This window comes from Epinephelus lanceolatus, chromosome 7, assembly GCF_041903045.1.
Source record: "Epinephelus lanceolatus isolate andai-2023 chromosome 7, ASM4190304v1, whole genome shotgun sequence".
Taxonomy (NCBI): Eukaryota; Metazoa; Chordata; class Actinopteri; order Perciformes; family Serranidae; genus Epinephelus; species Epinephelus lanceolatus.
Window position 1 is genome coordinate 10,862,739 of NC_135740.1, and position 23,499 is coordinate 10,886,237.

The window sequence follows — 23,499 nt, forward strand, 5'->3', positions numbered from 1 at the left end:
CGCCCCGCAGCGCGACGCTTTTTGTGTGTTTTGGAGGCTAGTCTAAGCTAGTCTTCAAAATGGCACCAACCTAAAGGGATGAGGAACAGAGGGAGGCCCATGAATCCTTTTTGTCAGTGAGCTCCTTTAGGCAAGTTGTTTTGCAATAAATTAATTCAGCACAGTAACACTAGGCCTACAGCGTTACATCTATGTGAGCAACTTGAGCAATGTTTCAGTTTAGTATTTCACAGTTCCTCAGACCAGCCTCACCCTTATGCCACTTTATGAAACATATTGGTAAATACTGTTTGACTCACAGGATGTTCAGCTCAAATCTGTAACATACTGGGAAGTCATACATTCCACTGTAGTGACTAGTTTCTCAATATGACCAGTTTAGATGCAAAATAGTAATTTATTACCCGCGCATTTTATATAAAAGCCTTGAACGCATCATGTCAAGCTAAGATTAGACCATATATCACCATCAGGCAAGCTCAGGTAGTGTGTTCAAATAGTGATCTGCAGCACATTACTTATTATTCACTCTGCAAACACACTTTATCAGCGAGCGTAACTTTGTGAACTGTCAGAGCTCTGCTGCTGGGACCAGTCTCTACACGCAGGAATTCCTCCTCCTCTCATTCCTACTTTCCTCATACCTTTGCTAACCATCCCTCCCCCTTTTTCTCTTCCCTATCCTCTCACATATCTCTCTGTGTCTGCAGTGATGTGCTGAATCTTGTCAGAGTGAATTCCTCCTCTGCCGCTGAAACCCAGCAAGATCTTTCCAGAAGGCCTTGACTTTCATGTTTGCCAGCATTTTCCCTGGGAAACACGGTGGTGGGTTTTGAGTCAGAGCCGTAGAGTGAGCGTCCTGCACAAACATGCTCACTGTCGCCTGACTGTTTGAACTTGTCACACTGCCCGATTACTGACTGTAACATTAGTCATCTGCAGCAATTTAGCAGTAAATTAAAAGGTGGGTACAGTATTATCATCACACAGTGAAGACCACAATGTAGATAGAAAAATATTTACTTGAATTCATCTACATCCATACATTAAAGCTGTAAAAAAAACTGTAAAAACTGTTTTCTGATATTTGCTGAAACTATACATAGGCTACATCCTGACAGTAGTACATCAGACTGATAATCTGTGATAAGAAATCATGTTCCTCCTCCTCATAGTGCTTCTAAACGATTTGTAAGACAGCTTAAGGAGGTTTAATGCAGCTGTCAATCACTGCTTGTGAGCTGTGGTCAAACTGTCAAACTAGGCAATGCTGGTCAAATACTCTGTTACTGCACTGCTTTGCTCTCACCTCAGATGTTTTCAGAAACATACCTAAATGTACTGTTTAGCTGTAAAATGAGAACATTTGTCCTTGCCGGTGGTCGGTGCTTTGTTTTGGTTTGAATGTTTTCAACATGGCAGTCGGGTTACAAACGTTCTTATTTATTTATATAACTCACTGTTACATTTTATTAAGGTTTTAAGTTGCGTTTAATTAAGAGCGGTGCTGCTTGAGTGAGTCTGTGAGTCACCGCCACAATCTGAGTCAATTCCACCACTCACTCCACCAAAGCGCCAGCCTCTCAAAATATGCTCACTTCTGGCAACAAATAAAACCAAAATGGTGACGGACGAGATGCTGAACTCGAGGCTTTAAAATTGGAGTCCGCAATCTAATGGGTGACATCACGGTCAACACATTCTCACTCGGACCTCGTCACATATTGACCTTTTGGTCATGGACTTTCCACGTCCACATATGACGTGCAAGGTACCCTGGGTGCATGGGTCGTTGACGTTCTGGGACACCGCGTCAAGTTCTGCCTGTTACACACATTGTCTTCTTTTAAAATACACTTCCGTTTTCACAGGAAATTTAACATTTACAGACAGTCCCTTAAAAATAAATGCATAATGTAGGTACAACACAGTGAATTGATTTTTTTTTTCCCTTCAACAACAAACACACATGATTTGGTTTACGCAACAAAAAGAGGTGGTTAGGTTTGGGAAAAAAGAACAGAGTTTGGCTTTAGAATCTTACTGGACGTGACCACTGCTCTCTGGGGTGAAAGCTGGCATTTGTTGGCACTGAAATTTAGTTCTTCATGTCTGAAAGTGTCACCACAACTGTTGATGGTCAAGAAACAGCAATAGAATAAAAAGAACAGAAGTCTGGCGCTGTAAAGGCTGAATGCTTAAGATGCATACCACGTAACTGCAATGTCCTCGGGTTAAATCCATCCAGGGACCTTTGTTACATATTATTTCCCTCTTTTCCTCCTTCTTTCCTGTCTGTCCAATAAAGACAAAATAAGTGCTCATATACATATTAATATCCCCAAGAAAAGGGCCAGACTTAATAAAAGATCTCAGAAAATAAAGCATATTTTGCAGTTAGTTACAATCAAATGAATAATCGGTTATCAAAACTGCTGTTAATACTTTTCAGTTTCTCTGTGAATAGGCTAAAAGCTTTTGATATGTTGCTGTAGAATTTCTGTAAGTCTCAAAGGCCCTGAACACCCACATGTTTTTAATACTTATCCTGACTGAGATGACCTGTGCTCAAGTTAACTTTAGGCAATGCTATGCTGAAAATAATATGAAGTCACCAAATCCAATAAACTAATAACACTAACAGTTCTGTCACATCTCTCATTTAAACAGAAGGAGAGACCACAGTTGGTGTTTTGTGTTCCCATGTGAATACAGCTGCAGGAGGACCTTGGATTTGGTGCTTAACCAGGGCTGGAAGCTGACAACTGGCTCATGTGATAACACTCATAGTATGTCAACAAGCCAAATCAACTGTTGGCCAATTCACTATTGTTGGCTGCTCCTCTGCCCCTCAGCAATGTGTGTGAGACAGACATGGATAGGAGGAAAACAGACAGACAGACAGAGAGTAAGACAGACAGACGGACTGAAAGACTGACCATTGTGCAGTTTTGATAGGATGCGGTAGATGCTTTAAACACATGCTAGTGTGACTCATAAACCAAACACACACACAAAGAAACACAGAACAGAAGCTGATACTGTGTGTTTCATATTCATTTTAATATCCTACAGAACTGCATGATGTTTGTTTGTGGTGTGTGTTTATCCAGGTAAACATTAGTTAATCATTAAGCTACATTACAGTGCCGTGACTCACTCAGATAATACAGCTTGTACAATGACTTATCACATTCTTATCATACATGACTATTTATCTACATTTGATAAACCTCAGCTTGACTCATTAGCATCTGCAGAAATGGTGTAATATAGTAACAACATAAAGACTAGTTTAAGGTTGAGATGAGACAAAGATAACTTTCTCTAGATCAGTGAGGGCACAACATTAAACATGATGAGGAAACTGCAAGTTGGTGGTCAAGTCAAATGTTTTTGGACTACAATACCCAGAAATACCACGAGTACATTACACAGCCACGTTCAATGTGTATTAAGATGTTTTCAAAGTGACATAGTACATCAGTTGACTTTGTCATCAGGAGGTGGTGGGGTTGGTGGATGGCACATTACCTAGGCAAGATGCCAGTCAAGCTGCACACCACTGTTTGAGACCAACAAACAACAAAACCAGTTCTTTTTAGCAGGTCATCACCGTGTTTCCAGCACCCAAGTGTGGGTGCAGGAATAGTTCCCCAAAACCAGGGTATTCAACACATTGTCACTCCGACCTTGTCACATATTGATGTTTGGTCATGGTCTTTCCACGCCCACATATGACATGCAAAGTACCCTGAGTGTGTTGGTTGTTGACACTCTGGGACACCGTGTCAAGTTCTCTTCTTTCAAGATACACTTCCGTTTTCACAGGAAATTTGACATTTACATACAGTTTCTTTGAATATGAATGCACTATGTCGGTAGAACACTGCAAATTTACATTTTTTTTCCCTTCAGCAACAAACACACACTGTTGGGTGTTGGGTTTCAGCAACAAAAGCACGTGGTTAGGTTTAGGAAAAAGATCAGGGTTTGGCTTTAAAATCTTATGGGACGTGAACATCACTCTATCAGGTGAAAGTCGGGAAATTTAACATGTACACAGAGTCTCTTTCAAAATAAACGCACCATGTTGGTACAACACCGCAAATTAATGTTTTTTTGTCCTTCAGCAACAAACACACATGGTTGGGATTAGGCAACAAAAGGAAATGGTTAGGTTTAGGAGAAAAGAACAGGGTTTGGTTTTAGAATCTTACGGAACGCGGACACCACTCACTCGGGTGAAAGTTGGTGTTTGTTGGACCCATCCACCACCATCCCGCCCACCTGCCCAGCTAGGACTTTCGCTACCTTAACTTTCGTCCTTGTCCTGACTTGTTTCCCCTGACGCCACTGGGCGCCATTAAACTATAACGACAACCAACCGTGTATCATGCCAACGTTAAGAGCGCCTTTTTTCGTTTGTTTCTGACACCACAACTCACTGCTCAAGCGTTAGATTTCAATGACTTCAGAGGGAGATCTTGGTTGGGTATTGTGAACCCAACATGATCTTTTAGTTTACCATGACCAAGTCGTTTTGGGGCCAAAACCGAACCACACATTAACCACAGCATTATTAATATGTAAAACTTAAATGTATCCACTACATAATAACATACAAATGTGATGTATCCATGGTTACCAGAAACGTACAGTATTTATTCTGGAGATTGGGTTGCAAAAGTAGGTAGCATCGTCTTATAATCAGGTTCATCTTTCATTCAGGCCAAAATTTCTCATTCTCGTGGTACTCTGCAGTGTTTGAGAATGTCAGCCACAGCAGTTACATTACATCTCAATAAACCTTTGTTGCTTTTAAACCCTTGGTTCAGTCATCTAGCATAAGGTATCCATGTGATCCTCTTTGATAAGTGTAGACCATACAGTAAATCTCACACCACAGTGTGGTTGGTTTGTTGTGCAGTCATTGTGCTGAGCCAGCTGTGGTGACGCCAGCTTCATCCATCTCAGTTCTGCTTCAGGCCCAGGCTGTAGCATGTGTGTGTTCCTAAATCAAATCTCATCCCATGCTTGCTGAATGAGAGTATATTTGGAAATATTTCATGGGTGATGTAGCCTCAAGAAGTGACAGCATGCTGGCCAGGTGGTTGGTCAGTGAAGTCATTCCCTTTACCCTAATCGGAGTGCTAGGGTTCAGTTCATTACACATATGCTAAAAGTATCCTTTAGCAAGTCCTACTTGCTTCTAGTTAAACTAGGGAAAAATTCATGCCAGCTCTAAATGGATCCACAATGGGTGTAACACACTATTGGAACATAACTGTGGTATTAAGGGTTGACAACAGTGGGATATTCTAATTGGTTATTGAGACAAAAAGCAGATAGAGATAAAATAATGCTGTGAGGCCAGACTAAGCGTTAGTGTGACTTGAGGCCTGGGGAATTTTCATCTTTTGCTCTTTCCAGTGTGTGGCATTGGCAGTGCTGGCTGCCAATTATTGCTGTGAAATCGAGTTGTGGGTAGATTGTGCTACTATATGCAGTTTGATTTGAGTTGTAAGCTCTTTCTTTTTCCTCAGCAGAGATATTTAGTTACCCAGCTAGGGTTTAGAGTTTCATTGATGCCCCTTGCTGAGTTCAGAAACTGTCAAGAGAAGTGTGCACACTGTGGGAGTGCTCAATGTCAGACATTTGAGCTAATGCTCCATGATACAGACCACCATAGTCTAGGGAGCTGTGTACTACAACTGCTATACTACTAATAACAATAATAACAATAACAATAAAAATGGTGTATAATGGGGCGGCACAGCGTCGCAGTAGTTAGCACTGTCACCTCACAGCAAGAGGGCCTTCTGTGTGCATTTTCACCTCGTGTCAGCGTGGGTTTTCTCTGGGTGCTCCAGCTTCCTCCCACAGTCCAAAGACATGCGCGTTAGGATAACTGGTGACTCTAAATTGCCTGCATGTGTGAATGGGAGCATGAATCATTGTCTGTCTGTATGTGTCAGCTCTGTGATATACTGGCGAGCTGTCCAGGATGTAGCCCACCTCTTGCCCTGTGACAGCTGGGATAGGCTTCTGCACACCCACAACCCTGTACCAAGAGGGTTATGGCGGTTATGGAAAATGAATGAATGAATGAATGAATGAATGGAATATAATAGAAAACATGCTGGTAAGTGGAATTATATTAGATACACAATTACACATTGATAATGTAACCTTGTGGCTCCCAATATGGGGGTTGGGACCCCCCAAATGGTCACAAGTTATTCTGTAGAGGGGTAAATACTGTGGTGACAGAAGTATTAAGATCCTTTACTCAAAGGGATAGTTTGCCGACTTTCAGCCTGGTCTGTGTCACCACGGTGTGTGGGGAGTGTGTGCAGATGAACAGTATTAAGGCATACCTTGTGCCCGCAGTGATGGGAACTCCCGGCCCATGCCATGAGCAAAAATCCACATAATGACACAAAATGCATCATTTTGCATAATCAATGACACATTTCACAACATCCAACGGATTCAGCTGGTGGACAGGTGGGGAGCTCTGGGAGCTGGTGGTACAAAGGGTGCCTTACCACTGTTTATCTGCACACACACCCCACTCCATGGTGACACAGACCTGGTTGAAAATCAGTATCCCTTTAAAGAAAAAATAATATCAGCAACACTAGATATACTGTAATGCATTACAAGAAAGAAATCCTGTATTGAAAATTTTAATTGAAAAAGACTAAAGACTAAAAAGTATCACCATCAAAAGGTACTTAGAATATCAAAAGTAAAAGCACACAATCGGCAGCAGAATTGCAATGTCCCTGTTTTATATAATTGCATTGGTATTATTGATGCATTAATTTGTAAGAAGCATTTTTATGATGTAGTTGGTTGAGAACAAGCTAAGTTTAATTGGTGGTGTTATCTGTAGCAATGCAGTATAATTTTAAGATTATTATATTTTTGTATTAGCTCCCATGCAGGCAGAAGAGGCTCAATATGGACTCAAGGACACCACAAAAGAATTCCGAAGTGCAGAAAATGTATTTAGGTAAAGTTTCAATGACATAAACAACAAAGACAAACAACAAAGACCCTCCAGGGTAAACATAAAGCATACTAAAGAAAGAGCGGAGGGAGTGGAGGCTGAAGGAGCAGGAGCTTCTGATGTTTAAGAATCTGTGTTTAACCACGCCAGCAGCACAGCTCCAGGGATGGCGCTGTTTATCAACCAGAGTGTGGAAACACTGTATTTATTGAATGCTGGACAAAAGTCCAGCATTCAAATTTTTATGTAAATAAAACTACAAACATATGAGCATCACTACTAAAAGTATCATTATTTAGGGTATCAAAAGTAAAATACTCATTTTGCAAAAATCCCCACTTTAAGATTTTAAGCTCATTGCACTTACGTGTTTGTAGTGCTTTATTTCCTCAATGCATCAGGATATTTACATTCTGTTCTTCTACACATGTAGAGGAAGCCCCTGCACACTGTCACACCAAATTTGGGATCACTCAGAGTTTGAATAATTAAATTATATGATTTCAAGTTTATCATCTCCAGCTCAGGCTGGCTTGGGATGTGTCATACATTTCAGACCTAGGAGATTCCCCCAAACTCAAAGATGAAAGTTGAGTGAAAGTTATTTAAAGAGTGCGCCACAAATCAACACTTTTATTTTTGTTTCCTGAATCAACTAACATTAACCCTATTAACTCCCAGCAACCAATCCAACAGCATCCTGTCAAGTTGCAGGAGAGGAGGAGAACAATGAAGAGCTAACGTTACGGGTCCATGTCATTGATTCGACAGCCCATTAGTCCAACTGTCCGCGGTGCTGAATGGCTCGTGGCGGGTGTATGGTGCGCCGCGACCGGCTTGAGGCGGAGCAGGCTCACAGCTTATGTGTTTGTCACTTTCTTTTTCATTTTAACCCACACCATGATCTTTTCCTGACCCTAACCAAGTGGTTTTTGTGCCTAAACCTAACCAGACCTTAACCACAGGGCATCATGATGATTTCGGAACGGACTTCGGAACAATGAGTTAATATGGTCAGAACAATGGGATGTCGAACCAATGGGCAGTTCCCAACGTTACGTCACTGTGGGCCATTTGGAAAAACATGACACCAAAGATAATTTCATTTACATAAAAAACTATGTCGTAGACAACAACAAATGAATAGCAGTATGCAAAACTTGCGGATTAAAGATGACAGATGGAGACACAACAGCCTCCGGCTTTGTTTGACATTTGAAGTTGCACAAAGAACGTTAAGTTGAGGCTAACTAAAACATAGCAAGCTAATGCTTAGCTAACATTAGCTTAACAGCTGTGTCATTCTTTTTAACAATTTTTTTGATTTGTGGAAATTTGACAGGAAAATGGAAAATGACATCACATTTGGTGAAGAGGTCATTATGACTTTTTTAGGACTTGAAACTCAAACTTTAGGACTTGAAACTTGACTTGAGACTTGACTGCAAAGACCTGAGACTTACTTGTAACTTGCAAAACAATGACTTGGTCCCACCTCTCTTCCCAGCCTACCTCCTCCATCCCCATCTCTTTCTGCTCCTTCCTCATACCGCGCGCACTTGTTTATCCCCTTGCCTTATTCTCCCTCACTTCCTCGTCTTTCAGGAAGTAACTTTTAAGAGAACAACCACCTGCCTACTGTAAAACCCAGGAGACTGAAATTTATTTTAACATTACATTAAGTCAGAAATGCTACAAAGCAACATGTGGGAGAGGTATGAAAAACATCAGAGGATGTTCCATCACATCCTGTGTTTGTGAACAGGTTTGACCTCTGACCTCCACCCCAGTGCGGTACATTCATGATGCATGAAGGAGTGGGAGAAAGGAATGCTTGTGACTGGCCACTTCCACAGTTGTTTTTTGCAAGCTTGCAGAACAGGAACTATTTGGTGATGTCTTTGCCTTTTATCCAGGCGATCAAATTCCTCATTGTCACTGGTAACTTCATATGTCTCCCATTATTCCAGGTCGCCCAGGCTGTTCATTCAGATCATTTGTAATCCTCAACAGCATGTCTCACAGAGGGAACAACTATTTTTACATCAGTCAAATTACACAATGGACGAGGAACTTTAATTTTCTCTTGAACAGGGAACGAGAAAAACTTTCTTCAGTGTTTTTGCAGACAATTCCCAAAATGGTGCATGCGAGAGCATGTAAGAGAGTTTATAAATGAATGAGTGAAGGTGTGAATGTGTGCGTTTTCCCATGGTCAAAGGAGAAAACAATCCCTGAGGTTGTGTGGTGAGTTTGAAAGGCGACACTAGTGAGTTTATCAGGAAGTATATTTGTGTGTGCGAGCGTGTGTGGCTTTAGGCAGGTCCTGTGCAGAACAATTCCCCAGACCACACCCATCTTAAAGTCCCCCCTCACTTCAGCCCACTTGTCCTTATAAGGTCACACCCGCAGCTCGGCTGATGATTGGATGAAGAAAAAAGCATTTTGATTGAGGCACACACACCTGTGCAGGCTTGCACACACACCCACGACTTCACAGTGTTTCCTCTATATGCACTGAGTGGGATTACTGTTGATAGTGCCATTAAATGAACACAATAAACACAACTATTATGCTTAAGTATGTATTTAATTAAACTTCCTTTCTAAACATTATTCTAAAGCGAGCAGTGGTTCAGCTTTGAATGGCTGGAGTGATGTTGTAATTAAGTTGTGTCCACACACACACACACACACAACATTACACCTCTGGCACTTGTCTTGTCTAGACATGCTGCCAGTAAAACTCCCAGAGTCTGCAAAAAGACAGTGCATACATGCATCAGCACACACGCCGCTATCTATTTATGTGTTTCTACTGAACCTGCAGGAGGGTTAAGTGGGACAATGAAGTGCCCAAACCAGCATTCCTGACCGCCTTACATGAGACACACATGCAGCATTTTGAGGAAGTAGCTTATCAGTGGTTTGAGGAAGTTGGTCAGTTATCACCAAGACAAATTTGCTTCTGTGTCTTTCCCTCCAAGCCACATTTTTTATTGTCATGGATTCTGCAGAAAATACAAATGCCCTCAACTGTGAACTTCACATTCATGAATTGCTGAGCTAAAATGAATAATCTAATTCACAGAGCAGGACAGAAATTGTAAAATATGCTGAATAACTCTGAAGTGAGATACTTAACAATTCCCTGAACGAGGAGAAACAGTGTCCTCTAGCTGACACACACACACACACACACACACACACACACACACACACACACAAGCATTACAAGAGATTCAGATTTTATTTATGTGACATACATTTTTATTACACAGATAATGACACAAGCACAGTCCATGAATTTGTGAGATTCTTTCATTAGTGGGTCAGCATCATGGTAGTTCACCCACTGTTGTCTCCTTCAGTCAGAGGGCTGTTCTGTCGACTCCAGTTCAGATAACACAGCTCTGTATGGGACACAAAAGCAAGTGTCTAATAAAGGCTGTCAGACAAGTAAATACATATGATACATTACAGAGATCAAATGCAACTAGAACATTTTCCTCTGTAGTTCCCAGCTGCGTAACATCTGTCTCAGATGCTCCTCTTCTGTGTTAAAAAGGACAGGAAATTATGTGGAGCTGCTGTGGCTGGAAACTTCCTTCCACTCCTAACAGAAAACTGATCTTTTTAATTTAGTCTCTGAGGCTCAAAAACTATGAATTGGTCACTGAACTGGTGTTAATTTGTTCATCCATCACACCTGACATCTCCACAGATGGGGTTCTGATTAAACCTGGGGAGACAATACGAAGCACCAAAGCTCTAACGAAGATCTGTTAGACTGCTCTGTAGCGTTCGGCCACTCTCAGTGTCATCTTAGCATAAGAATTTGGCGATTACAGAGACTACAGAGCTGTCCTTAATTAGGGATTTCCCATGTTAGGACTCCTAAATTAGGATGGTATAGCCCTATTCAAATTCAAAATAACTGCCAAAATGGCTGTCGTGAGGTCCACTTGGAGATGATGACAATAACAACACAAACACTGAAATATAATCAACTGTATGATGATGTCATAAAAAAACCATACCTCCTGAAAATGTGGGGTTTCCTCTCCTCCACTCACAATTATTGCCTTGCAGCTGAAATTGAACACCCATCTTTTTTGGTCCATGATAGCAAGCTAGCTCGCCAGTTAAAAGTGAGTCGTTGATAAAGATAGGAAAAATCCTTTCCTCCTATTACAGAAGCAATTTCTAAACTCGTGACTGGGTCCTATCCTATCTCAGATCTTATCCGAACTTCAGAAATCTTAACTACAACTGTAACTTAGATTCTTAATTTGGCACTTGCCCTGTCATGCTTTAGTGTACGTTGAAAACATACACAAACTGGTAGTCTCCTCAAGATGGACAAGCCAACAGCTCCCACTTGTCACTGGCTAGCGAGCTTGTTGCTATCATAGACAAAGAAGGGGCGTTTAATGTCGTCCACAAGGAGTCAGAGGCAGTAATCAGGTTGGTGGACATCGATCAAATTCAAAATAAATTATTGATTATTTTAATTATTATGCATTATTAATTAATCATCTTGACACTTCATATAGCCATTAATGCATGTTCCAAGAAATTTAAAGCTATATCGTACAATGTGAGTAGCCTGTCATCATTATATTTTGGTGTTTATGTCATCCTTATCATCACTGCCACACAGACACATTTTTGGCAGTTATTTGGAATTTAGCACAGGGTCTATGCCCTCCTAATTTAGGAATCCAAACATGGGAAATCCCTAATTATGGACAGTTCTGTAACAGCTAAATTCCTATCCTAAAATAAGATCGGACTTTACTAAATGCAGTTAGCTTTGTATGTTTCTGTAACACCAAAAATCCTAAATGTCATCTTAAACTGACATAGGACAGGATTTCAGACTTTCTGTAATGAGGCCCCTAAACTAAAAGCCATGTTTCCATGGTAACAATCAGTGCCACTGTTGACCTGTGGCAAAGTGACAAAAAGAGCAAAACGTGGCTCATCATTTTTGCTTTGTAAAATGAGTGATGAGAAGAGAAAGAGTTTTTAAAGAGTGCAGTAATGTGATAGAAATATCCAACAGAGAAGACGTTAGTCATTTTCATTAGACCAAGGAAACTGTCCTGACCCTGACTCATGGGTTATAAGAAGTACTGAGCCCTGCCACATTTGTAAGCTACAGCTTAACACAGATTCTGTGTTACTGGAATTTATTTTTATTGTGACATGCCTTTGCTGAGTCCTTGTAACTGTTTAATTATGCCAGACGGCAAACATTTCCTGCTGCAGTCAATGAAGCAGAGCAGGGTGACAATGTTGTTCCATCAATTGTCTTTAATAATTTACCCAGAATTCATAGCATATTAGCCCTACTTTAAAAAGTTAAGAACCAGACAGCTGTATGCAACAGATGATTTTAGATGTCTATTTAAAATCTGAGTTAGATCTCAGTCATTGTCAGAGTGTGTCTTTGTGAAACAGGCCCCTGGTGTTTGTAAATGACAGTGATCAGCCTTTGTCTCTTTTCCTTTATGTTTCCTGTCATGACAGTTTGTCTTTGGTTATTCTTGTTTCACCCATTATACAATGTGACATTTTTGCAAGTGATTGTCCCAGATCAAAACACGTGTCCTGCTGTCATATAATAAATCTCCTCACCTCTGTTCCTCAGTCAGATCAAACTCAGCCAGTGCTCGCGTTGCCAGCCTTGGTGTTGCAGACAGACAGAAGGCTCCAGACAGCTGAACCAGCTCCACTGCTTTTCCGGGAGATCTTTTGCTGTGACACACTGACATGAAGTCCTCTAACAGTTGCTCACTGACAGAAAACACACAGTCACAAGGAGAACATGAGCGTTTATGCCAAATGTGTGCCATGTCAGAACAAGTGCTGGAATCGAATTACACGTTATACCTGCAACTTGTTTTATCTGTTGGAACAGTGACATCCTAAGTCACATTCATAAATCTGATGCTTTACTATTTGTATTAATACACAATTACATTTTATGACCTTGTACTAGTGACATGTTTACCGGTTGTGTTGAAACCTCCTGTCATGACGAGTTTGAGATGTTGGAGCCAACAAAAGCAGTTTCAGTTTTACTACGTGTGATTACCAGTTTGAGGATGTCATAAAATTCCCAATGATAGTTTTTTTAAAGTGAAATATCAGTTACATTTGTTACAAATAGTTTATATGTGAAACAAACGTACTTTAAATTAGAGCTCTGTGGTCACTTGAAGACTTTTTAAAGAGATTTTTTATGTTTGAAATTGGGGCAGAGACTTACTCAGGAACTCTGTTGTTGGATTTGAAGAGCTTCAGCATCTCCCTGAAGATAAAAACAGAGTGAGGGAGAAGTCAGATTTATTTCACTTTAACAGTATTTGGCGGTGGACGTTAGCAGAGTCAGACTATGGTAAAAGCTCTCCTGTAAATGGACTGACTGACAGACAGATATACAACTATCTCCCTCACCAGGCCTGTTGGGTTCTGTTGGCTCGCAGCAGCAGGGAGATGATGTTAGAGAGGGAGGAGTTGCTCCACTCCAGACGCATCTTCCCTCTTTCCTCATCAAACACACTCTTTACATCCAGAGCACACACTGCAAAAGACTCCTGAACCTGCAGAAACACATTTATTCATAAATACAGCCTGGGTCTATGCTTCACTGTCTCCAGTCTGTCATCATGTCCCCGCCTCACTGACCTCAGGACTGTGTCTGTCTCTGGCCATCAGAGCGAGCATCTCCTCCACCAGATCTGACTTATTATCATGACCCAGAGAGCGGATATCTGCAAACAGATTCAGAGAATAGACACAGACTCAGATGTTGTTCGTCTGACATCCTGATTTTTCTTTTTTATAACTCATTCAGTTTGTATCATTGTCTCTGTCTTAAACTGTCTTTGCAGTGAAAAGTCAAGTTTGTAACAATGTAAACATAGTCTATGTCATTAACTGCCAGATTTTGTGAGTGATCAATGACTCAGGACATGTGCTGATATTACATCTTATTCCCACTGCATGGTTCACCCTGACTCAACTCAATTTTGGGATCAGGTCCTTTTCACTATTTCATTTTCCCCTGCAGATGGTCTGACAGGTGGCGTAAAACACTTTTAGGTATTCTGCATTTTCTTTGTTTGTTTTCAGGTTAAATGAAAACTGGTTAAGTTTATTTGGGCTGCCATTTTTTTCAAATCTAGGTTGAATCAATAAAGAAATGTGGTTGCTCTTGGCAAATATTGGTAGCTTGGATATAAAAAATGGCAGGTTTGAGCAGGATGTCCCATGTCGCTCTAGTGACAATTCTCTTTGTCCAGTGAGTGGTCTACAGTCTTACAAGTCCACCTTATAGTATCGGCTCAGCTCGCTTGGAGACTCAACTGAGATGGTACCAAAAAATACCAGTTACACCCACAACGTTTGCTTATGAAAACCCCAAAACGGCGTGAGCCATGCTGAACCGTTCAGTGAAAATGCATCATTGGATTCCTTTACCTTTCCATATAGTGGGCAGCAGGTCCAGACGACTGTCGGTGTCCAGAGCCTGCAGCAGGTCCCTCATTCCCTGATGGTGCGGGTAGTGCAACTGGAAAGACAAAATACAATCAAAAGTACTGTTTACTCCCATAAAGCAAGGGTAGATAGTAAATTATCCATCTCACTATCTCCTAGAAAGAATTACTGAGAGATAAATTCAAACATGAAAGATGAAGATTATCCCTTTTTTTTTTTTTTTTTTTGCAAGACATCTTAAAGAAATCTACTGTGTGTCACAGGCCTTGTCCAGGACTTAAGTCAAAGGGTGGTGACCTTAAACTGTGAACAAAACTCTTAGATAAATCTTGGTGACGGACACATCATTACACACACTGTAAAAAAGTGTGGGTAATTGCTATAATGATGAAGAATTGATGACACAGTGATGAACTAGCTGCTGCTTATATCTTAAAAGGATTTTATTGATTCTTCATAGACATTATATGGTCTGGAGCAGTACAGCTGAACACAAAGAGTGATGCAGAGATGTACTGACCGAGGGAATGAGCTGTCTGTACCACTTCAACACCACGTCAATGTGCTCCATCATACACAGCAGGCTGAAGAAGCGACCACTGAAGAGGAGAGAAGACAGGTTCACTTGCATAGGACAAAAATATAGGAATCTATCAACATAATTGGATCTATACACTTTAAGTACAGGGTCCAGGCTACACTGAAGCTAATACATATATGTTCTATTACTAAAATCATTCTTGATTAAATGACCAAAATCTCCCACGACATCCCAGTTGTTTCCTGCCACCCTGGTGCCTGGATATAGGAGGTACAGGGGACATGTTTTAAGTCTGTGGAAGGCTTTTTACTTACTAGTATGTACTCTTTTGGTAGGGCTCTCCCAGAAGCCTCCAGTTCTGTCCCACTTCTACCAGGCTCTGGACCTTATAACTCAGCTCCAGGTCTTTGCTATCCATACACTGTCATGACAAAAACAGGCAGGGAGGCAACAGGTTAGATGGACGAACACATGAACCATTAATGTGAAGAAGGAAGGCAGGATTGATTGAACTAGAAGTTAAGCAGAAAGTGTAACTCACAATTTAACAGTAACTCTAAAGGTACACAAAAAAAACTTAAGTGCTTGATAAAATAAAAGGCCTGAAACAACAGGCTCGTCACTAAAGACTCTGTCATAGTTCTAAAAAAGGACTTGCACTTTGCAGACACCCATTCCTGATAAATATTTAAACAAAACAGGTAATAAAAAAAGACTTACTATTCTCATTGCGCTCATGAAGAACTGAACTGGAAAGAAAAACATTCATTATTAGATCCATTTTAGACAAATGAAGGAAGATTTATTTCCAAAAGTCATTACACACATGCACAACAACATACCATCATTGGGGTCCTGGCAGGTGAAGCTGGTTCCTGCCAGCTCTGACATCACTTCGTGTAAAATGTCAGTGTTGTTCTTGCCAGTGGAGGCTGGAGAGGAAATAAAAACCACTTAATACAACTCAGTGTGCGGACAACGTCAAAGACTGTACCGGTAATGCTCAAGTGTAATGTGACACCAAACTTTGTTTACCAGCTTTGTAAAAGATTGCCACGATGTGGTGGTAGGTGGCCAGGCTGGGAGCTGAACACACACAAACACACACAGTTACACAAAGTTGATTTTTCAGAGAAATACTATTATTGCCTCCCTACTGTACCCCTATGTGTGTGTGTGTGTGTAGTCACCTATTCCCAGAGCCTTCATCTCATTCAGAGTGGGTAGAGCTTGTGTTCTGGCCACATACCCACAGCGTCTGAGAGCTTTGAAAACGCTGTTGAAGGTCAGCAGGTTGGGCTGAACTTTCTGTTGCTTCATCTGGTTCAACAGCTCCTGCAGACGGAGAGAGAAACAACTGGGCGTTTAAACGAGCTTACCATCATGGAAACGCTCCCCCTGCCACAGGACGTGACTTTAACAGCCACGCATGTCCAAAGGAATTGCAAATTCACATTTCACACTACAGTCTGTTCATATCTTACTCTCTCGAGTCTTAAAGTGTCTAAAGTTAAAGTAATTATCGTGCAACTCATAAAGGAATCATTAATTGGTTAAATAATTTTATTTGTTGGTTTATCTCCAATTCATCAAAGACATCTTATTTAAAAATGCCATTTTTCAAAAGTCTGTTATGTCACAGAAATAGAAGAAGAATGATAAACTAACATTTCAAATAAGGCTGTTTTTTAATAATTTCTTAAATAATTTCACACTTTATATATTCTACTTTTCTGTGTGAATAGTGTAGAGTATTCATTTCATCATATCTTTTCTATTAATCTAATATCTAATTTAATGACACTAAAAGGTGTTTGATCAGGAAACCTGGTGATCTGTATCAAAGCTCTGGAACAGTGAATAAAACAGTGCACACGGTCTTACCGCGATGAGGTCCCATCTCTCGTTGAATTTTTCTCTGACATCTGGAGCTGCTGAAATCAACGCGTTGAAGATGTGGACGTCAGCTGGAAAGAGAAGGCTGGGTTATTGGTCATCTGTTTCCAGTACAATGTAACTTCAGTGAGTTACCTGCAGGCTTCAGAGAGCCACTATGTCTAGGATTTGATAATGTAATACTTTGGTACCATCTAATGGTCGTATCAGGAATAACACTGACAGCAATACACACTGTCAAAACCAATGGGCTGTATTTTCAATTGAACACACTTAAGTAAGTGATGAGCGATTTTCTCTTCCTGTTGTCTGTTGAACTCACCGTTCAGCCTGTTGTTTAGCAAGTCTGTGTACATACTGAAGGCCTTTGCGTGGGCTCCATGCTGGAGAGAGACAGAAAAACATATGCACTTTAATCTAGATGCACCAAAATAACTATTTTACTGCCACAACAATCCCTCCACAACCCAGTACTCGCACCATCAGTAATGATTGTGTCCATACCTTCACCATGCCTCTGATCAGAGCGGAGTAACACCGTGTGTCTCTCTCTGGCAGCAGGTTAAAGATTCTCTCTGCATTGTTGTTTTCTCTCCAGGTGGATCTCAGCAGGTCTGCAGCCCGACCAAACCTTGTTTTCTTTCTCTTCACTTCCTCTCCTGACTCCTCCTGAAAACACACACATATATACTGTACTATTAATATGATGTCTGAAGTCTTGGGCTTAATGTATCTAGAGCTTCAACGATTAGTTGATTATGTTGTTGACTAAATTAATGGCAGTTATTTTGATATTAACAGTTGTTTTTAGTTGTTTTTTTAAAGACAAAATGCCAAAACTCCCAGCTCCCAGCTTCTCAAATGTAATTTGCTGGCTTGCTTTTTTGCCTTTATAACTGTCAACTGAATATTTTGTGGGCTTTGGACAGTTGACTGGACAAAATATGACACTTGAAGATGTCATCTTGGACTCTGCGAAACTCTGATGGACACGTGACACTATTTTCTGACATTTTACAGACAAAACAATTATTTGAAAAATTACTGTGGATAATTGATAATGAAAATAATCATTGGTTGCAGTCTTTACTTGTCTTTGACCATCACCCTGACATTTGGATCGGGGAGGACTCACCATGTCCTCCATCTGTGGTTGTCCCTCCTGGAGAGGGTCTCTGTCACAGTAGAGACAGATCAGGTCTAACAGGTCATGGGTTGTTTCCATAGAGACCGCTGTGCCTGGAGGAATAAAATTAAAGAGTTAATGTGTAGCAACTATCTGAAATAAGAGAATATGTGTGTGTGTGTGTGTGTGTTCTTACCAGCTTGCAGGAGTCGATCATACATGTCAACAGCAGCTGTAACTCTCCTCAAGTTGATTCGTTCGTTCAGTGCCTCCTCAGTCACCTCCTCGAGAAGCAGCGACACAGTCTCTGGCATCAGACACTATACACAAACACACACACCAATGCAATGAGAATCAATCAACACTGTTGTCCAAGGCTAAATCAATAACCGTAGATATTGTTTACTCTGTTAAAGGTTACATTAGCAAAGCTTTACACTTTAAAGATTCTGTATGACATTCAGAGCATAAATACAGCAGCAAACACCTATTTGCTGTGTAAAGATATGGAGGAGTGATGGTGTTAACCAGGGAATGAGGTCAAGCTGCCTCTGTGTGTGTTGTAATCCGAGCATCTCTGTTCATTGTTGTAGTAGACTGTCCAGCCACATGTACCTGTGTGTGTGTCCCACTGGCTGGCTAATCACCACTCTGCACTGTGCTCATACGGTGGTTAGCACTGAGTGCAGAAGCTAAATGCTCGTTCTCAGGTTCCTCCCTTGTTACCACCGCAAGCTCTGTCGGCACTGTTGCCATTGTTAGTACTGTTTGAACTGCTGGCAACATTTGCTGCTAGTCACTGGATCAGCCACCTTCATGTTGAGAGCTGCGTGCAGCTATTTTGAATCATAAGCTGTTTTCCCAATGGACAAAAAACCCACTGACATCTAGCTTTTGTGTTTAATGGGAAAGGTTACAATCTGCATTCATTCTTGGGACAAGAGTCTCTGCAGTAGTCAGGGGTATTCATGTTGTCTCGAGCTTTGATCGGCTTCGATTGGCAGTGATGGAAATATGACCCCCGGGTGGACACACTGAACATAAGGTATACTCGTCTACCGCAGAGCCGTATACACCTCTCTGCAGCACGGCAATGGGTAAGAGTCTATCACCTATTTTTAGTGGGTTTTCTCTCACAGATACGCTCTGAATATTTTATAGAGCTCTTTTAAAGTGAAACTGGACACGATATGTTAGACTGGGACCGAATAACTACAGTTTTCTGACATGAACTGTCCTTGATTTAAACTGTTTTCGCCTGCTGTGTAACCACGTTTGATGTCAATCCTGTGACTATGTGTTCTCCAGCCCCTCTGCATATTCACTCGTACATGTGTGTTTCTTACTGGTATATGTGGCTCAGCAAAGTCTTTGGTGAAGAACTTGGGATTGCTGTTGACAAAGTATTTAGCTGCAGATCTGCCAGCCTCCTGAGAGAGAGAGAACAGCTTCTGCAGAGAGAGAGGGACGATAATACGTCAGTTTTACTACATCCTAATGTGTTTTCAATTATTATAAATACTGTATCTCATATAAGTGAGTACACCCCTCCCATTTTTGCAAATATTTCATTATATCTTTTCATGGGACAACACTATAGAAATGACACTGTGATATAACTTAAAGTAGTCAGTGTACAGCTTGTATAGTAGCATAGATTTACCTTCCTCTAAATAATTACTCAAAACACAGCCATCAACATCTAAACAGCTGGCAACATAACTGAGTACACCCCACAGTGAACATGTCCAAATTGTGCCTAAAGTGTCAATATTTTGTGTGCCAGCCATTATTATCTAGCACTGCCTTAACCCTTCTGGGCATGGAATTCACCAGAGCTCACAGGTTACTTCAGGAATCCTCTCCCACTCCTCCATGATGACATCATGGAGCAGATGGATGTGAAGACACCTTGCGCTACCCCACCTTCAGCTTGAGGATGCCCCACAGGTGCACAGGTGAGTTTAGGGCTGGATACAGACTTGGCCAGTCCATCACCTTCACCTTCAGCTTCCTCAGCAAGGCAGTTGTTGTGCAATGCAGTTTTCCAACATTATAATGACCCAGAACACACCTAGAAGATGACAACTGCCTTGCTGAGGAAACTGAAGGTGAAGGTGATGGACTGGCCAAGTCTGTATCCAGCCCTAAACTCACCTGTGCACCTGTGGGGCATCCTCAAGCTGAAGGTGGGGTAGTGCATGGTGTCTTCACATCCATCTGCTCCATGATGTCATCATGGAGCAGTGGGAGAGGATTCCTGAAGCAACCTGTGAGCTCTGGTGAATTCCATGCCCAAAAAGGTTGAGGCAGTGCTAGATAATAATGGTTGGCACACAAAATATTGACACTTTAGGCACAATTTGGACATGTTCACTGTGGGGTGTACTCACTTATGTTGCCAGCTGTTTAGATGTTGATGGCTGTGTTTTGAGTAATTTTCAGAGGAAGGTAAATCTATGCTACTATACAAGCTGTACGCTGACTACTTTAAGTTATATCACAGTGTCATTTCTATAGTGTTGTCCCATGAAAAGATATAATGAAATATTTGCAAAAATGGGAGGGGTGTACTCACTTATGTGAGATACTGTACATAGAGGGTTTAAACATTGTTATCAACTGGAATATAAAAAAAGTAACCAAAATTATGATAACATTTTTTTCTGAGACACATCTGCATCATATTTGCATAATACCCATTTAAAATTAACCTCCATACCAAAATGCATGGACCAGAATAGCTTAAACAATCCAGAGGTCCCCATATAGGCCTTTATAAATAACAGATGACTGCTTTCAGAAAAGAAATAGAGCACAAAATTAATCCAGTTGAGTAACATGATGTCAGTGTAAAGATTAGCATGTATTTGACGTACAAACTCAGCAGTGGTTCTGGGAGCGAGGTAAGGATCATCCTGATACTCGTAGGGATATGCTGTAGGATCCTGGAGGTAGAAAACAAAACAAAAAGTTAACACACAGACAGATTGATACACAAGTAAAGATCCACACTGAAAGGTCATCAGAAACATGTGAAGGAGCTCTCACCCTGCCAACAGTCGAAGCCAGAGCCTCCAGCACTGCCTCCTTGCTCCTGTTCAACGAGAGGTGACATTCAGTCAGGGTGGTCTGTTTCAATATAGGGCACACAGTGCTGCCTGCACTGTATTAAACATTAAGATGTCATGTAACACACATACCATGTTTTCTTCCTGGGGATGACAATAGTCTCTGTAGATTCTGCAACGACATCAAGAAAAGGGTGTGTCTTTAATGCCACTTATATATTAAAATCAGTTATAAAAAAAACACCTTACCTCTGATGCAGTTAATAGGTGATTTGCTCAAATTAAACAGGAGCAGATTTTCTCTAAATTCTAGACATTTTCAAATAAATCAAATTACTTGAAGGATCGGTCTGTATTTTGTGTGTGTCGACAAATCCCATGTTTGTCCATCTCTTGATACTTCCCAACATCCAAACCTATCTGTGGCTCACCCTTAAACCTTAAAATATGTAGTTTGTTTCTTTGTTTTTCTTTAAGGCTAACATTGCTAAATTATATCCTAAAACAGCTGTAAACACTGTATTTTTATGCAAAAATGACTAAAGGTGGAGTAAATAGTGCATTTGTTGGAGAGTTATTTCAGCTGTGTTTTAATGCACATTACTCCAGTGAGTAGATTCATGGCTGCGGGATGATGTATGTCAGATCATCTCAAAATATACTGTAAATGTTGACCTTAATGTAGCAACCCTGTGCAACAGTGTGGCTCATGTTTTTGAAAATCAATAAACACACGAATAAACCAAATCCTCCGTATATTTTATTACACAGGTATTGAAAACACGAGCAGTAACCCTGATACAAGTTTGCTGGAGGATTTAACCTCCTATAATGAATGCATATATTAATGAGCCCTTGACACAAGGATGACAATACTTGAAATCAGCTGATAAACATTTTAAAACAGTCATTCAGTCGTGGTACTTTCATCTGAGGAATATTGCAAAAATACGTCCACAGTTATCCTTCCACCTACAATTGGTGATCCATGCCTTACTGTAATACTCTTTATTCCTGCCAAAGCCAAGATGCTGTTACCCAGTGACAGTTAGTCCAAAACTCTGCAGCAAGACTACTCACTACGACCTCTTATAGCTCTCACATCACCTTGGTTCTGAAGTCACGCCATTGGCTGCTGATTAAATTAGCATTAAATTCACAATCCTCCTCCTCACGTATAAGGCTTTGAATAATTTTGCTCCAGAGTATATTAGTGAACTACTAATGCTGTATAACCCTGCTAGACCCCTCAGGTCCTCTGAAAACGGCCTGCTAGTTGTACCTTGCTCAAGACTGAAAACATGAGGGGACTGTGTGTTTGCTGTCCTGGGTGCCAGGCTGTTTAGCAGTCTTCCACCAGATCAGGTCAGCAAACTTTCTTGAGGAGTTTAAGTCACAGCTGACGACCTGTGTATATTGTAGGTGTTTTTTTATGCTTGGATCATGTACTCTGTTTTGAGCTGTGATACCGCTATATGTTGTGTGTGTGTGTGTGTGTGTGTGTGTGTGTGTGTGAGAGAGAGAGAGTGAGTGTTGTATTCCTCATTTGCTCTTTAACCCCCCTCCCTGTTGTACAGCACTTTGTAACCTCGGTTTTAAAGGGTCCTATAGGAATAGCAACGTACTGACAATGTTTCAGTCATGACCAAAAATCTTACTCCAAATTACCTTTATTAGCTTCTGCAGCTTGTTGTCGTAGAGCTGAAGTCCAACCAAAACACCTGGAAAAAATGGGAAACTAAATTAACCACTGCTACTTCAGTCCTCTGGTGGGATGTGTCAATTTATAGATCCCCTTTATGCACAATGCACGATGAACATACAGTATCTATTATCCAAGTAGATTATTATTAGCTAAGATAACATCATAATAACACCCATGGTTGCAAATAATGTTCAACACAGAATGTACAGTGAGGATGACAGACAGCATTTGTCCTTCTGTAAAAGCGTCACGCTCTTTTAACCGACAAATATAACCCGTATGAAATATTTGAGATAAGGTAAAACACCATTTACATGCCTAACACTAACTTCTTCCTCACATATATTAAGTATCAAATTTATCAACGTTTGCTGCAGTGACGTAAGTTAGCTTCATGAAGACATGACCTCCTGTCAAATGATGCTAGCTGAAGCTCGGAGGCTCATGTAGCAACACAAATAAAAGACAATTATGTCGACTGAATAATATTCCGCTTTACAACTTTGTTTTAAAGCTGTCTTACCTGTGACCCCGCAAAAGCTCGACGTTATTCAACAAAAAGCGACTGTTTCTCTGGATGTAATGCCCTACGTGCCTGCCGGGCGCCGCCATGTTGTTACGAACTGAAGGCTT

General features: G+C 40.9%; 1 protein-coding gene across 1 annotated transcript; it reads right to left on the bottom strand.

Annotated features, from left to right (window-relative positions):
* Nucleotides 1-10,265: 10,265 nt before the first annotated feature.
* Nucleotides 10,266-23,499, bottom strand: ptcd3 (pentatricopeptide repeat domain 3). Its single transcript, XM_033633021.2, has 23 exons — nucleotides 23,390-23,499; nucleotides 22,830-22,882; nucleotides 21,294-21,333; nucleotides 21,142-21,187; nucleotides 20,970-21,038; nucleotides 19,437-19,541; nucleotides 18,287-18,410; nucleotides 18,100-18,203; nucleotides 17,469-17,633; nucleotides 17,287-17,347; nucleotides 16,953-17,035; nucleotides 16,259-16,403; nucleotides 16,104-16,154; nucleotides 15,911-16,000; nucleotides 15,789-15,817; nucleotides 15,383-15,489; nucleotides 15,048-15,126; nucleotides 14,510-14,600; nucleotides 13,715-13,800; nucleotides 13,484-13,629; nucleotides 13,296-13,337; nucleotides 12,662-12,820; nucleotides 10,266-10,431 (listed from the first exon to the last, which is right to left on the bottom strand). The coding sequence occupies exons 1-23, from the start codon at nucleotides 23,476-23,478 to the stop codon at nucleotides 10,386-10,388; spliced, it is 2,010 nt and encodes a 669-aa protein (XP_033488912.2). The 5' UTR covers nucleotides 23,479-23,499; the 3' UTR covers nucleotides 10,266-10,385.

Coding starts and splice junctions, on each gene's coding strand:
- ptcd3 (XM_033633021.2), bottom strand. CDS start 23,478: ATGGCGGCGCCCGGCAGGCACGTAGGGCATTACATCCAGAGAAACAGT. Junction 18,204..18,286: donor TGATCGACTCCTGCAAGCTG/GTAAGAACACAC, acceptor TTATTCCTCCAG/GCACAGCGGTCTCTATGGAA. Junction 12,821..13,295: donor TCCAACAACAGAGTTCCTGA/GTAAGTCTCTGC, acceptor GTTTTCTGTCAG/TGAGCAACTGTTAGAGGACT.